At 34.4% G+C, this 16,674-nt stretch overlaps 1 protein-coding gene across 1 annotated transcript in view; it reads left to right on the top strand.

Moving 5' to 3' along the window:
* Positions 1–6,243: 6,243 nt before the first annotated feature.
* Positions 6,244–16,674, top strand: part of TMEM232 (transmembrane protein 232) — a 175,954-nt gene continuing 165,523 nt past the window's right edge. Inside the window, exons 1-3 of the mRNA XM_019727872.3 lie at positions 6,244–6,372; positions 7,399–7,522; positions 14,785–14,917. Of these exons, the coding sequence (XP_019583431.3) occupies positions 14,802–14,917 (116 nt within the window). The 5' untranslated portion in view covers positions 6,244–6,372; positions 7,399–7,522; positions 14,785–14,801. The remainder of the gene's footprint in view (positions 6,373–7,398; positions 7,523–14,784; positions 14,918–16,674) is intronic.

The raw sequence follows: 16,674 nt of genomic DNA, 5'->3' as shown, positions 1-16,674 counted from the left end.
TCCCTAGATCTGATTGAGCCTATCATGGGTTCTTCCTGTGTCCCTTCTTTCCCACTGGAGCTCAGGATTCCCAGGGCTTTCGTAAGAGAACCCTGACTCACTATTCTCAATCTTCCAGAACCGAACTTTTACTTAAAGTGATAATCAACTTCATCTTGACTGGATTGACATTCTTAAATTGGATTGTGATGTGGTTTGGGCAAATGTATTGAACCTCTTCCTTAAGTAGTGTATCTGATATTACTTGAGTACTAATACCAAATTACTGGGTTACCAATATTAAATTAGTTACAGGACATAGCAATAAAAAATATTTCTCTGTGCCTCAGGAATATTGGCTCCAGGATGGGATTGGCTCAGGTCCAAAACTTTATTGTTTATTAAAAGAAACAGAGAAAAAAGTGTGTGTGTTCTTTTAATATAAAAACAACTTCATCTCACAATTTCACATGTCAGTGGAGAAAGGATCAATCATTAAAAGAAGGACAGCTGGGCAGCCAGTTGAAGGGGGGATCAGTAATAGCCCCACCTCACAGCTTACGCCCAAATAAATTCCAGCTATTTTGTATTGTATATTTCCTTTATTTCTTAAATATTGAATGTTGGAAGGAAATAATGGATGAATACTTTTTAAATAGTGGATTGGAAAACTTCCTTAAAGTAACAGCAAAGTCAAAAGACTATTAATCAATTTGACATTTTAAATTTCTACATGGTAAACCGAAAAGGAAAAACATAGTAATCGAAATTGAAAGACAAGTCAGAAACTGGGGGGGAAATTTCATTTTTAAATGATTTAGACAATGGGTCACTTTATTGTAAAAAAGAGCTCTTACCAATAAGGGAAAATCAGTAAAATATGAGCAAAGGACATAAAGAAGCAATGCATAAAAATGAAATGTAAATGGATAAGAGTTAAATGAACAAATGCTTACTACCCCCTCGTAATTGAAGGAAGGCATATTTAAATAATAACCATCGTTCCCCTATAAAAATGATAATGTTTAAAAGGTAAATGTACAATGTCACGCAAGGTGAGAAGAAAGTAGCTCTCCTTCATTTCTGGAGTGGTATAAAATATAAGAACTTTTTGATGGAAGGCAGTTTGGAAATACATATCAAAAACCATAAAAATGATCATATCTTTTGACTCCTAAGTCTTAGAAAACAAATAAGGGTGTACATACTTCCTTATACACATGTTCATGACATAACTGCTCATAATAGGAAAAATTGTCAGGATTCTAAATGTCAAGTAATTATTACTCATTAATTATTAAAATGGTACATCCATGTAGTCTTTAATCAAAATATATTTATTGAGCACCTACCTGTGCCAGGTACTATTCTAATTAATGAGGATAGAGTGATGGATAAGCCAGATTAAGTCCCTGTGTTGTTGGAACTGACATTCTAGTTGTGAGACAACAAATATATCGTGTGAAATGATGAAACAAACATGTAACACAGACAATGACGCATACTATATATTTAAAAATTAAGTTATAGTTGCAAAGTTTTTAGATTGCGTGGTCAAGGAAGCCCTCTCCTAGGAGGTGGTCTTTAACCAAACTTAAATGAAGTGAGGGAATGAACCATGTGTGAATATCTGGGAGAAAATTTTCAAGGCAGAGCTAAGTATAAGGTCCTGATGACAAGCTAGGTAGCCTGTGAGCAAGGGCTCACTGAGAGCTGAAAAGAAGATAGGGGCCAAATTTTGCAGGGCGTTGTCGGTGACGAACAAGAATTTAGTTTTTTGTTTGTTTTTTAACAAAAGAGTAAGGTGACCTTGATGATGCTTGAGAAGGGTAAAACTGGCTTCTGCAATGGGGCAAAGGAGGAAACCTATACTAAGTAGGCCATTGTAAACTGCTGAGACAAGAGATAGCAGTGATTTGATCTAGAGTGATAATGGTGAAGGAGGTGAGAAGAGCTAGAGTCAGCATGTTTAAAGATTACATCAGAAATATATATTAAATTACAGTGAAAAATATGAATGTAAAATTTAAAACAATTAAGTATGATTTTGCTTTTGTAAAAATAATAGTAAAGATATGCACACAATAAAAGGATATATGCCAAAATGATAAAATTATATTATATCTGGCTGTAGGTTGGCATGAATTTTATTTTTTACATCGAATTTTCTAAATATCCTAAAATAGATTCTTTTTTGTTTTTTTTTCTGTTTAGAAGAAAAATCATTCTAGAAAAAAATCAATAGAGTGGATTCCATTATGGGACACAGCAATAAATATATTTCTAGATTACTAAATCTGTTTGTAGCCATCTCTAGAGCACTATCAAAGTCCTGCCTTCCAGTATTTCTTGAAAATCTTTCTAAAATAATGATGCTGAAATGGTCCAGAGTGTATAGCTTCAAACTAGTTTGTGAAATGCTAAACACAGAAATTGAAACATGTACTTTTTTCCAGTATTTAAAAAGAGTGATATGTGCTCGCTTCGGCAGCACATATACTAAAAAGAGTGAAATGGAGGCGAGACTTCAGTGATGTGACCACAGCTGGACTCTCCAGCTAGATCCAGGACAGAACAGAGATGGCTTCCTGTAAATCCCCTTAGAGACTGTCTGACCCCTTCTCTAAGCCGCCGGTATGCTGGTTCCTGGTACAGGCCCTTGCCCTGTCCTGAGCAAGTATGTAAGGCCGTTTCCCCTGGAGTTACATCAATAAACTGTTGATGTAATGATGGCTTTGTCACCCTTTCTTTGGATTCTAGATCCCATGAAATTTTCCCAACAAGTGGCCAATATGCATTTTATTAGAGTAACAGTATATTTGCATTAGTTATCTGTCATAGCATAACAAGTTACCCCTGAATCAAACAGCTTAAAATAACATTATCTCAAATTTCAGTAGTTCAAGAATTTGCATGTAGCTTAGGTGAGTGGTTCTGGCTCAGGGTCTCTCATGAAGTTACGGTCAAGCTTCCACTGGGTTTGACAGGGACTAGAGGATTTACTTCCAAGATTTCTCACTCAACTAATTGTGGAAAGAATACCTTCTTTTCTTGCTTGTTGCTGTCATGTCTCAATTCCTTGTTACATAGAGCTCCCCATAGAACTTCTTGAGTGTCCTCCACAGTATGACAGCTGGTGTCTTCCCCAAGCAAATGAAGGAGAGAGAGAGAGACAGAGAAAGAGAGGGAGAGAGAGGAAGCCACACTGCCACATTCTTCTTTCTAAAAGTAAATACAACCCCACACTCGAGAGGAAAGGATTTGGCTCCACCTTTTGAGGGGAGAATTATCAAACAATTTGTGTTCATGTTTAAAAATCACCACAATTAAACCATTGAATAACAATGGATAGAGGATATTGTAGGCACTAAAAATTAATAACCAGGAAAATTTTCACACAATTATTAATAGAATGATATAGATGAAATTTTTGACCTTTTTCCTTAGCAAATAGAGTAGAATGATTAGTTTTCTTTGAAAATAATCATATAATAGAAATATTTATAATCATGAAATAGTTTAATAAATATTTTTAAAAGTCTAGCCATTATTCAGTCATTCTTCAAAATATAAGTGAAGAATAGCAGACTATTTTGACAGTTTTTAAGAGTTGGCACAGAATGATATGACCTGCCAAACAAAAGTACAGACCAAGCAGGTCATTTATTTATATTAATACTTGACTTAAATTCTGACACTGAATTAATTCAGTTCACAGAATAAAATAAAAACCATCTACATTTTTATTCAAGAATTTACACAGCAATATTTATTAAATACCTACTCTGTCCAAGTCACTGTGATGCAACTAGATACCATTTTCAAGGATGGAATTTGAAGGTGTATATTTTATTTTTAAAATATAAATTTAGACCAATAAAAGTTTCACAGTAAGTTTTAATATATAGTAAGCCAAACCCTTTCACATAAACTTCTTTTTCAAAATTGTCTTGGCTAATCTGGTATTTATTCTTCCAAATGGATTTTAAAACCATTTCATTCTTCACTTTGACTCTCCTAAAACACACACACACACACACACACACACACACACACACACACACACACTTTGGGATTTGAAATGAGCTTGCATAAAATTTATATGGTAACTTTAAGAGGTTTGATTTTTTGTTTTATTCTATGAAATATTTCCTTCAAGGATTCATGGTATACTATTTGTCGAGGCCTATATTTATGCCAATAAGTACTCTTTTCCAAAAACAAGTTATATATTTATATTTGTTGAGATCTATCATTTAGTGTAGTGTGAGTTGATCTAACTGAATTCTCCCCAACCCACAATAGTGAAATATCTTTATTTCATGCTTCTTTATGAAAATTGAGAAATATCCCTACTCCTTTCTCATACTTCACTATTTTAAATTTGGATTATATAAGCAATGAATATATCATCTCTTTCAAATAAGTTGCCATTTCATTTTGTAACCAAGGGAAACTTACTGTTTAGATATACGTGGTTCCAGTTCTTTACAGTCACAACTGCTACATTTTTGAGTTCTTAATTTTGATTAATGTCTAAGTAATCTGCCCTTTGAATGGTTTAATATTTTGAGTGGTTTAATTTTAAAATATACAGGTATAGGGGAAGAATTTGTGAATTCTTCCTTATATAAACATGTCCTTTAGTTATCTTCCCTATAGAATTCATGGATAGCTACTTGTTTCTGTAAATGCTCCCATAGAATCAACTGATTTTCATATTATGGAGAAAAATTATTTAGCTAACCTGCTTTTTATTCCTATATGAGTAATCTGGTAACAATTTGTATTTTTAATGCTTATAACAGTTTTCCTAGATCTCTTGAAATGAATTTTAAATAATACCCACCAAGCTATTTTTAAGGGCAGCAGTCTATTCATATTCATTTTACTTGGACTATGGTAAGCTCTCTTGACTTTTTGAGATAATAAATCAAGAGTGTTTACCATATTCTTTTTAATATTGTCTGTATTTTTGTTCTTTTTCTATAGTCTTGGTTTTACTCTTGTTCTTACCTTCAACTTACTTTATTTTTTAAAATTAACTTTTTTTAAAGTCTATTATTTTTAGAGGAGTTTTAGGTTCACAAAGTTTAATAGGAAGGTACAGAGATTTTCCATATACTCTCTGCCCCCACATCTGCATAACCTCACCTATCCTATCGTCACCCAGAGTGGTACATTTGTTATAATTGATGAGCTTACATTGACACATCGTTATCATCCAAAGTCCATGGTTTAAAGTAGAGTTCATTCTTGGTGTTGTACATTCTGTGAATTTGGATCAGTAATTTCTGGTTTATGTATCAAAATGTATTAAACATATCATGACTTATTTGGTGCCTATCATGAACAGAAACAATTCAGAATTGATGTGTTTCAAGTTTACATCAGTTAAATTTTCTTTTAAAGTTCTGAATTTTTAAAGGCAATTTATTTTACCAGGATAATCCCTGTACTTTAGCTTTCCATTTAATCAGAATTGCCCTTCCACATAGTAAAACACTTGTGAAAATTTGTAGACTATTTGAAGTTGCTATCCCATTGGTAGACAAGGGATTTTACAAGGATTTGAGTTAGAAAATTGTATTGGATGCTACCTTTAAATATAGGCATTCTTTTGTGTTGAAATGAGCCCCCTTGTGGTTAGTACATACAGGACACCCTGGATGCTTTGTTTACCCACCATCCTAGATGCAGAGGACACTGGCAGGTCTACATTTCATAGGTAAAGGAAGCTTACGAACAGCAATTTGGTTAAAGACGTAGTTACCGTTTTATAGCAAGCATGCTGTTTTTCTTTTCGTTTTATTATTATTGTTATATTTTTATTAAAAGAAAGATAATATATTTCCAAAATGTGTGAGTGGACAGGCCCAGAAGAAGAGCGACTGCGACGGATTGAAGAAAATTTAGGATTATATTTGAATGTGGGCGTGAAATATTCAGGAAAGGAGTCAAAGGAGTTCCCAGGGCGTTCCCAGGGAGTATCTTTGCTAACCATATTTTTATTTTTTGTTTTAGATTTTTTATTTTTTTTTGGGGGGGGGGCGAGACTTTGGAAGAGGCATTTAGACATTGAGGGGACACTAAAGCACTGCCGCAGCACTTCTCGCAGTAGCTATTGGCCGGGTATCTAACGTATGTACACTATTAAAACAAATCATTACTATGTGCTTTATGACTATATGTTAAAGCTAATAAAGGTCGTTTACACATCGTTGCATCTCTTCGTTCGAAACTGTACACAAATGTGGCGAAGGCGGGGAAGGGAGGGTGGAATTGAATTTACAGGTCCTGATTGGCTAAACTTGGCCAGAAGAGAGACTCTCACAGCGTCCTTAGCAACCAGTCTCGGTCCCCAGCGACTCCGAGCGAGCGCCGCGCGCCGCGGTGAGTGACGACTAGGTCTTGCTTCTGAGAACTTGAGAGTTAACGTTATTGCCACATCCACCATTCCAGGGCAATCGGGAGACCCACAAAGACTCACACACGGGAGTAATGAGCCTCTTTTTTTAGGATTCCGTAAGCTCTGGCTGTTGGAAGAAGCCTTTACTACTTGTGCCCCTAACCCAGGCCTGCCCTCCTGACTCTCCTGAGAATCTAAGCCTTCTAGCGTGAAAATTATCCTGTGAGGGCATGAAGGGAGAAGGGGGGGATCAGCCACCAGGTCATCGGATAAAGAAATAGGTTTTTTACTGGGGAGACTAAAGGCAGTGAGGGGACTTTCTTATTGCTATCAATAGGAGGATTCTTTTATTAATAATTTCCTCTATACTCAGACTCACTTGTTCTCTGGCAACCCTTAATTCAGAAGCCAGCTTGCTTTTCTAGACAGTTTCCAAGTCCTTCTATAGCTGGTGAAAATTCCCCACCTCTCTCTCTCTCTCTCTCTCTCTCTCTCTCTCTCTCTCTCTCTCTCTCTCTCTCTCTCTCCCCTTCTCCTCTCTCCCTCTCTCTCTCTCATTCATTCAAAAATTTGGAGAAGTGTGTGTGTGTGTGTGTGTGTGTGTGTGTGTGTGTGTGTGTGTGTGTTGGGGGGATATACCTTGAGGATGTGAAGTGAAAGGATTTTTAAAAAGCAGTTAATCTTGAGAAGAGGGTACAAGTTATAGACTAGGAAAAAGTTCTAAGAGGAGGTAAGCAGATGGTAGGATTCCTTAATTTACCTTATCTCAACAATATGTCTGAATGAATTCTTTTTGTGGTCAGTTGTAAAATTATCCTTTGTTCCTTAAAGGTATAGTCTAAATCTTGTATTCATTAATGTAGGTTACCTATCAAAGATTTGCTGTTATTTTAATATTGTCTAGTTCTCAGAAATTGTTTTGAGCTTTATTTTAACTGGAACTTTAAAAATACACTAGGGATTAATGTTAAAAACGTTTTCCTTGTTTTAAAATTCTGGGTCTATGCCAGGTTGCAGATGAACTGCCAAGCACGCAGACAGCTGGCTGGAGCCATTTCATGAGCTGAAACATCTCTCTTCAATGTGTAAATGTCCTTTGTTTTTTGATGCCCCACATAAATCTTTAGGTTCAAGGTGAGTACTAGGTTTTGATTTCAATAAGAACTATTCTGTATGAACTCTTGTGATCTTGATGAGTAATGCTATATTCTTACTGAATATCTGATTCATTATCAGACTCATTCATTATCATAATGAATTTGGTAAGTGTTCCTCTCTTAGTTCATTGTCCATCCAGAGCTCCTGGTAAACTGCCTGGTCACAACAAGTGCTGAGTTAATAGTTTGTTTAGCGCTATCAATTTCCCAAAACGTGTTGTGTATATAGTTCGAGGAGACAGTGTTCCAAATATTTCTCTGGTCAAATTTAGGAAAAACTATATATCGTACTACTACTCAGGGAGAGTTTCAGTGCACAGGAGAATATTAACAACTCTGAGCAGTCTTACACTATGCAAACTTACTTAATTTTGTTTAGTGCATTGTTTCTTAAACTTATTTCACAACCAAAAACTTTTAGGAGGTAATTACATCCCAAGAATATGTATTCCACAAAATACATTTTGGGAATTACTGTCCCAAACTAAATACTGTACTCTTTATTTTTGCTTACATTTCCATAAAAACAAATGAATTAGTTTCTTTAAAATGTAAAACTATCTCTATTTGCAAATGGCATGATGTTATATGTAGGAAATGCTAAAGAATCCACGAGGAGACTATTCGATCTAATAAAAATTTTAACAAGGTTGCAAAATATAAGAACAATAAACAAAAATCAGTTTTATTTTTATACAGTAGCAATTAGCAAACCAAAAAGGAAATACATTTTTAAAAAGTCTATTTACAATAGCGTCCAAAAGAATAAAATACTTAGGAATAAATTTAACAATGGAAGTGTAAAACTTAAACTTTGAAAAATTACAAAACATTGTTGAAAGAGACTAAAGAAGACTTAAATAAATGGAAAGACATCCTATGCTCATGGATAAGAATAACTAATATTGTTAAGATGGCAATGCTCCCCGAATTGATCTACAAATTCAGTACAATCCCTATGAAATTCTAGTTGATCTGGTTGCAGAGCTTGATAAACTGGTCCTAAAATTTACATGGCAGTTCTATTGTGGAAACTGGGATGCACAATACAATCTTGAAAAAGAAATACAAAGTTGGAAGACTCACATTTCTTAAATTCAAAAATTACTAGTGAGCTGCTGTTATCAAGACAGTCTGGTACTGGCATGAAGACAGACATATAGATCTATGCAACAGAATTGAGAATCCAGAAATAAACTGTTACATTTATGGTTAATTGCTTTTTGACAAGGGTGCTGAAATAATTCATCGAGGGAAAAAAATATCTAACAAATGGTTCTTAGGCAATTGGATATCCACATGCAAAAGAATAAAGTTGGAACCCTACCTCATACCATATACAATATTAATTCAAATGGATCAAAAACCTAAATGTAAGAGCTAAAACTAAAAAACCCTTGAAAGAAAACTTGGGCAATGGTTTCTTAGATGTGACAACAAAAGCACATACAACTAAAGAAAAAATAGACCCAATGGACTTCATCAAAATTATAAATATAGTGCTTCAAAGCACACACCATCAAGAAAGTGAAAAGACAACCCACAGAGTAGGGGATAATTTTTGCAAATCATATCTGATAAGGGATTTGTATCTAGAACCTATGAAAGCCATTTGTAAAAAAACAAAAGTAAACCGAGTAAGTTTGAAGATCTAATTGTCTTTGTTAATTGATTCATGAATCTGGCAGCATCCTATCTAGCAACTAGAAGGGAGCTCTGTGTTGTACAAGATAAAAGGATTTTATAGGAAGACGGGTGGGGCAAGGAAGCTATTAACAAAAGAAAATAAATTATTTTTTAGACATGGACATCTTTTTTGAGGGGGCTGGAGGGAATGTCAAGGGTTTTTATCATGCAGATTGCTTCCTCCTTCTATGAGTGGGTGGGGGATGGAGAGGGCCCATGTGACAGATTACCTCATTGATAATGACCATTAAGTTCCAGACTGGTTGACAAAGATTATATTTTTGGGGAGAGGTTAAAACAGCAATTAGGTCAGGTGTTAAATGTCGGTTTGGTAGCATGGCCTTTAGCACAGGTGACTCCATTTGGGACTTGTGGTTTTCTCTTTAACACATTACAAGTCAATGATAAAAAAGACAACACAATTAAAAATGGGCAAAGGATCTGAATAGACATTTCTTCAAAGGAAATATACACATAGCTAATAGGCACATGCGAAGGTGTTCAGTATCATTAGCCATTAGGGAAATTCAAATCAAAACCACTTCATACCTGTTTGGATATCTGTAATCAAAAAGAAAACAAGTGTTAGAGAGGATGTGGAGAAATTGGAGCCTTTATACGCTGCTGGTGAGAACGTAAACTAGTGCAGCCACTTGAGAAAACAATCTGGCAGTTCCTTACATGGTTAAACATAGAGTTACCCCACGAATCACCAATTCTACTCCTAGGTCATATGTTCACACAAAATTTGTACATGACGTTAATGGCATCATTAAGACTGAAGCCATTCAGATCTTCTTGGATTCTTGGATCTCTGTGGCAGCTAGCTCACAGTTAAGACAAGTTTTATTTTTATTTAGAGAACATAAAATGTGTTTATCACTAGTGTTACATTATGTTTGCGTATGTGGGATGGGAGAAGAAATACTGAAAACATTGTTTTTTACAAGAAATCCAGGAGAGGATATAGAGAGCAGTTTTCTGAGAAGAATAAATTTTAGTTTTTTTCTAGTACAGATTGCTGTAATGACTTCATGAACCTGGTATAAAGTGGTCATTCAGCTCCTTTATAGGTCATTCAACTACTTCTCTGGTTATTCAGACTCCCTTGTTTGCTTAGTGATGCATAGGCAAATTTTGTCTATTCTTCATACATTTGACATTGGATTTTTCTAATTACTGCCAAGTTTACCCTACTGCATCAGTATCCTAAGAGATTAGTGTCCTTAACCTGTGGGTTTCCTTTCCTCAGCCATGGTTATTGTTCTTCTAGGACATAGCACCAATATTGAACTGTTTCATCAAGTTCAGGACTAAGGTTTTCATCAGATATCACCTTGGAAAATTCATCAATGTAATTCTCAGTAGAAATTTTTTTCATACAGATATTCAGATATTTTACACCATGAAGATTCTTAAATCTCCATAAGCGATTTTCTGAATACTCACACTCATATTCAATGTTCAGTCCTTCACAGTCAATTCTATCTTGTTTAGTGAACCACAAATCAGCCATTTTCCCTATTTGGAAAGTTTAGCATAATTTTATATATTTATTGGTCATCTGCCTTTATTGTTCATAGTCTTGCCAATTCTTTTATTTACTTCTACAAAGTTAAAATACATGTAGTAGGTCTAAATCATAAGTGATAGACTTATGTGTGCAAGAAATAGTATTTTTGTACTTTCTTTAAATTGACTATGTATACTCTAAGCCTCTGTTCTGCTTGACTGTTGGATATTCATTCTTAGTTTTTATTAGGCCTGCCCCTGCCTATGGTTTTACAAAGGCTCTGGATCCTAATATATCAAGAAAGCATTGGTCAATTGTCACATCTATATGGTCCCCTCTGTACTGACATACGCCTTCTGGGCCACAACTAGGCCTGATGTAGGTAGAGCTATGCTATGGGGTCTGCTATGCTAAGAGGTCCAGTCTCAAGTTGCAGTGCCCAGATATTTCTTCTATGGTACTGTCACCTCCAGGGGATCCTGCTACAGCAGAGGAGATGGCTCTGAATGACCTCCGTTACCTGCCAGTCTCAGGAAACATCTCCGTCTCTATAATCCCAGAACCACTTTTCCTCCCTACAGAGCACTCTCTGTCATCTTTTCAATGACACAAAGTTTAGTTTTTTGTTTTGGTTTTCTTAAGATGGAGAGGAGCCAGTGAATTCAGGCAGTTTCGACTTTCTTCTTTGCCGAAATTCAGGCAAGAAAGGAAGGGGAAAAAAAAAAAAAAAAAAAAAATATATATATATATATATATATATATATATATATATATATATATATGAAAGTACATATAACAAAGAAAAAAAAATATATATATAAAAGTACAAGCCAAAAGGTAGAGTTCTTAAGAGTTCTTAAAAGTATATGTAAAGCCTTCATCCTTAAGAAGCATTAATGGTACATCACCCATACTCTCTTATAAGCTAAACATTTTTAGTTTTTAACTATTTCCAAAAGAAACATGGTTTTATATTTCCTCACCTTTTCCCATGCCTGTTGGTAAAATAGTGTCTTTTAAAAAATATAAGTGTAAGACCCCAAAGTGGATGAGATAATTCAGCTTCCAACATATTTTGCTCAAAAGGTTTGCAATTAAAATTTATAATGAATACGTATAGTCTAACTTTGTAATGACAAATATAATAATTAGTTATTTAAAAAAGTGTAATAGATAAAATATAAACCATACACTCAAATTTTATGCTTCAGCAATCTGAGTAGTCCCTACTCAGAATCTGGATTTTATTATTGGCAGTAGGGATCTATTATAGGGTCTTAACAAGGAGGTGGAGACTGGGGGAAGAGTGAAATGATCAGGAGATTTTTGTTTGGAAAAGTTACTCTGGCAGTCAAGTAAAAGATGAGACTGGGGAAGACAGATCAGGAGACTGTCAGATAAGAAGTTATTGTATTAATCTAGGACACAGATAATGGAGTCCTGACTTAGGAGAATGGCAGAAGAGATGAAAAGGAGACTTGATTAACAGAGCTCCTTTGAAGATGGGACTCAATAGCACAGAGCGACGATAGTGCCTCCCCAATGATTTGATGCTGCGTGAACTGGTGAACAACCTGAAGCAAGGTGAGGCCTCACAATGACCAGGAAAAGAAGATTCAGATGGTGCCTTGGTTTCCTATGACTGTGAAGCTGCCAAATTGACCCTCAATTGTCTAGATTGGGACTTTAAAAACATTTTTTTAACTGAGAGAAATACACTTCTACTTGTTGAGCAATAGTCATTTTTATTTCTGTTATATGTCACTAAACCTAATCCTAGTACAATACGTGTCACATATTCTTTTATAATCTTATTTTTATTGAGGTAAATTTTACTTGCAATGAAATATACAAATATTCATTGTATGATTCAATGGTGCAAATATCTACCATTGTTACCAGCAGATGCGAGGAATATTTGGACAATAGGTTCGGTGATCAAGAGAGGATTTCTATAATAGTCTCTAAGTTCTTGAAACCTCAAAAAATATGAGGAATTGTAGTAAATCCTGTGAAATATATCAGGAAACAGCTCAAAGCTCTAGGTCAATATGCCTAACACATACACAGAGACCAGTTTGCTTTCAGTTCAGTTTCCCTTCAATTATTTTTCCCCCAGATGGCCTGTACATTTTCCTTTCTATTTATTTGGCATTAAATGTTTTAAATTAATTTCAAACAAATCTAAGAGTATGTCTGACTCAAATTTGTATTTCTAAACTCTTTCTAAAATAAATAATGTTTTATAAATTGTGGGTTTCTTTTTGTCTTCTCTTGATGATTTTGTCTTTACCTTGCGTATGTAAACATCTTATCTCCATAATTTTATATGACTCAAGAAATACTCGCCAAATTTGTAACATTTATTTCTAGATTTATCAAATTACCTCTTTTGAATATCCCTACATCTTTATTATTGTTGTTCTGTGCTTATGTGTACTTTACAATGAATTCATTAATCATTTGTGGTTATTTTCCTGAGTGCCTTTTAAAGTGGTGTTGTTAACTGTTAAAACAAAACAAGACAAAAAAGCTCCTGAACATATTAATTCTGTTTGGGAATGACTTGTATTTTAAAAGTGAGGCCCACTCTGAATAACATTTCTGTATATAGCTCAGTGTAGCTACTGACTTAAAAAATACGTTTGCTTTACATTCTAATGGATATAGGTTATTAGAAGCAGACCTTGCTCTAACCAATAGCAATAGATAATGGTGTTTAGAGTTTATAATCTATTTTGTGCTGGATATTTCCCCATTACTCCTCCAGGTCCACTTTCCATCCTTCTGCCCTCTGCCTTGCACCTTCGGCTTCCAGTTTGGTTTAGCTAATGGAAAGCACGGGCAGATGGTTGGAGGGGAATGCGGGAGGAGAGCGAGATCCAGTTTCTGTTCTCCAGGCTCCCTCTTAGCAGGCAGCCTCCGATTGGTTGCGTCTCTGGACCAAAGGCCAAAGATTTTTCTTAAGTACCACTCTCCTGCGCTTGGGCCCCTCTTCCCCTGGGTCCTGAGAGTGGTAATGGTTTATCCCACCTCCCACTCCCTTCTTGCCAGCCCATGAGAATGGAGCCATTTCGGGTTTTCTTTTCTTTCTTTAAAATTTAAATATCTCTGCCCGCATCTTTATTCAGTTACCCTATTTGAGTGTGTCATCTGTTTCCTGCCAGAGCCTTGACTGATATAGTGACCAGTGTTAAAAATTAGCTATCTTAAAAATGAAATACAAACTAATTCAATAAAAATCTAACTGCCCATTTCATTAGTACTTCCCTTTGCTCTTTAAATATTAACACTCCATTAAACACAAATAGTGTGCCCCAGATTTGGTCTTACACACTCATAAAATGGGCTCAGACATGCTTCAAAAAGAAAACAAATTTGGATGTGAGGACAAACAGAGAAAGCATAATCTAAATGGCAAAAAGACAGGAGACAAAAAGAAATTTATAAGTAACCTTAAAAAACAGAAAGCATAGTAATCTAATAATGGTCATAAGCACTTCTATAAAACTTCCTATAAGTCAGGCTCTAGTCTAAGTAATCTACATAAATTAACCTACTTATATCTTATAGCGACTCTATGAAGGTACTATTCCCTTTGTTCAGGAGAGGAAACTGAGGCACAGAGCAGTTAACTAAAACAGTCTGGTTGTATTCTTTTAACTACTATGCTGTTCTTTCAATGGTTTTGCTGATAAAACTGGTAAAGTAAATAAAGTCTAAATATTCTATGAAAGGATGATTTTATAGTAGTAACATAATAGAAGGAACATGGGTTTTCGTTTCAAAGTTGGGTTTGACTCCTAGGTCTGACAACTTTAAATTGAAATACTTCCTTAATAATGGTAATTATATATGAAAATTAAACTATTGTTAAAATAAATAAATAAATAAATAAGTACTTAATATAATTTCATTATTAAGCCTGATTTTCCTTCTTGCCACCTGTTTCTCCATAAATAATGAATTTGTGTGAAATGTATTATTTGGCATTGTGAATACATTTGTATTCTAATATAAAATTTAATATGTCTCTTTAGGTTTATGATCTATCAATATGCCTATTAAGAAATCACCTATGATTAACACATCTGGAGCAATATCTTCCTCTTATGAAAAAATCTTGAGGCTTCATTTTCAAAATTTAAGGCAAAGAAGGAGTGATAAATCAAAGTAAGTTTAAAAAATTTTCATATTATCAAAGTAGTGGACCCATAAGCATTGGAGAATTTAGAAAGTGTAGAAAATTGTGAGCAATAAATATAAATGAGGATAAAAATATTAATATTTACAATTTTTAAATAAATGGCTTCATTATAATCATTTATTTCTGAAACTTAGAATTTTACACGTTTGTTTAAAATAACCAATTTTTCTGTAAGTGTATGTTTTTTAAGTTGCCATAGTAATCCATGAAAAGCATAAGAGAAAGCATTTAATAACTAGGGTATCGTGAAGCATTTTCGTTATTAGTAGGTCCTCTGCTATTTCAAATTAAGCCACAATAGAATGGTTTTCTGCATTTCAAATTATTTCCTTGGGGCAAAGTTTCTAAAATGAAGTTATTAGATCAGTTTGTTGATAATTTAAAAATTATGTGTGATTTTAAGAAATTTTTAAGAACTTAAAAATGAAGAGAATAATAGGATATATAATAAAACTTACATATTGACATATTGTTATGTTTTTTTCAAATCTTTAATAAAGACTAGAGCAACAGATCAACTTGAAGCTATGTGACCACATACCCTCCCAAATATAATTGTGGCATATATCATTTCAGTTCATTTTTCTACTTTAACATACATGAATATAAAATTTTATTTTCCATGTGAATCTAAATGGAATTATACCTTTACATAAATTACACACACAGATAATTATAACACATTTATCTGTGACTTGATTTTTAAAAAATCAATGTTTATGTTTTTAATTCAATCCATATTAATAATTATGTATTTTCTTTTTTTAAGATTTTTATTAAAATAAAGCTGACATACAATATTATATTAGTTTCAGGTGTACACCATAGTTATTCAACATTTATATACCTAAAGAAGTCATCACCATAGTAAGTCCAGCAACCATTTTACCCCGTACCATACAATCACAATATTATTGACTATATTCCCCAGGCTGTATGTTACATCAGGTGTGCAGCATAGTGGTTAGACATTTATATAATTTAAGAAGTAATTCCCCTAACTAGTCTAGTACCCACCTGGCACTATGCATAGTTATTATCATATTATTGATTATATTCCCTATAATTTACATCCTATTGACTATTTTGTAACTTCCAATTTGTACTTCTTAATCCTTTCACCTTTTTCACCCTGCCCCAACCCCCCACCCATCTATCATCCCAGTAAATCTAGTACCCATCTGACACCATACATAGTCATTACAATATTATTGACTATATTCCTTGTGCAATACCTACATCCCCATGACTACTATGTAACAACTAATTTGTACTTCTTAATCTCTTTCCCTTTTTCCCCCCATCTCCAAACCCCTGCCCATCTGGCAACCATCAAAGTGCTCACTGAATCTATGAATTTGTTTCTGTTTCATTTGTTTGTTCTTTAAATTCCACTTATGAGTGAAATCATATGACTTACTACACTCAGCACAATACCCTCTAGGTCCAGCCATGTTGTCGCAGATGGCAAGATTTCATTCTTTCTAATGGCTGAGCAATATTCCATTGTATATATGTACCACCTCTTTATCCATTCATCCATTCAGGAACACCCAGCTTGCCTTTATATCTTGGCTATTGTAAATAATGCTGCAATAAACGTATGGAGGAACACATCCCCTCAAAGTAACGTTTTTGGGTTTCTCCAGATAAATACCCAGAAGTGGGAATACTGCATCCTTCCTTGTCTCTTATGATAGCCTTTCTTTTAAAGTTTATTTTG

Source organism: Rhinolophus sinicus, chromosome 3, assembly GCF_057876585.1.
Source record: "Rhinolophus sinicus isolate RSI-liver-muscle chromosome 3, RSI-T2T, whole genome shotgun sequence".
Classification (NCBI taxonomy): domain Eukaryota; kingdom Metazoa; phylum Chordata; class Mammalia; order Chiroptera; family Rhinolophidae; genus Rhinolophus; species Rhinolophus sinicus.
This window is presented reverse-complemented; position numbering and strand designations above follow the sequence as displayed.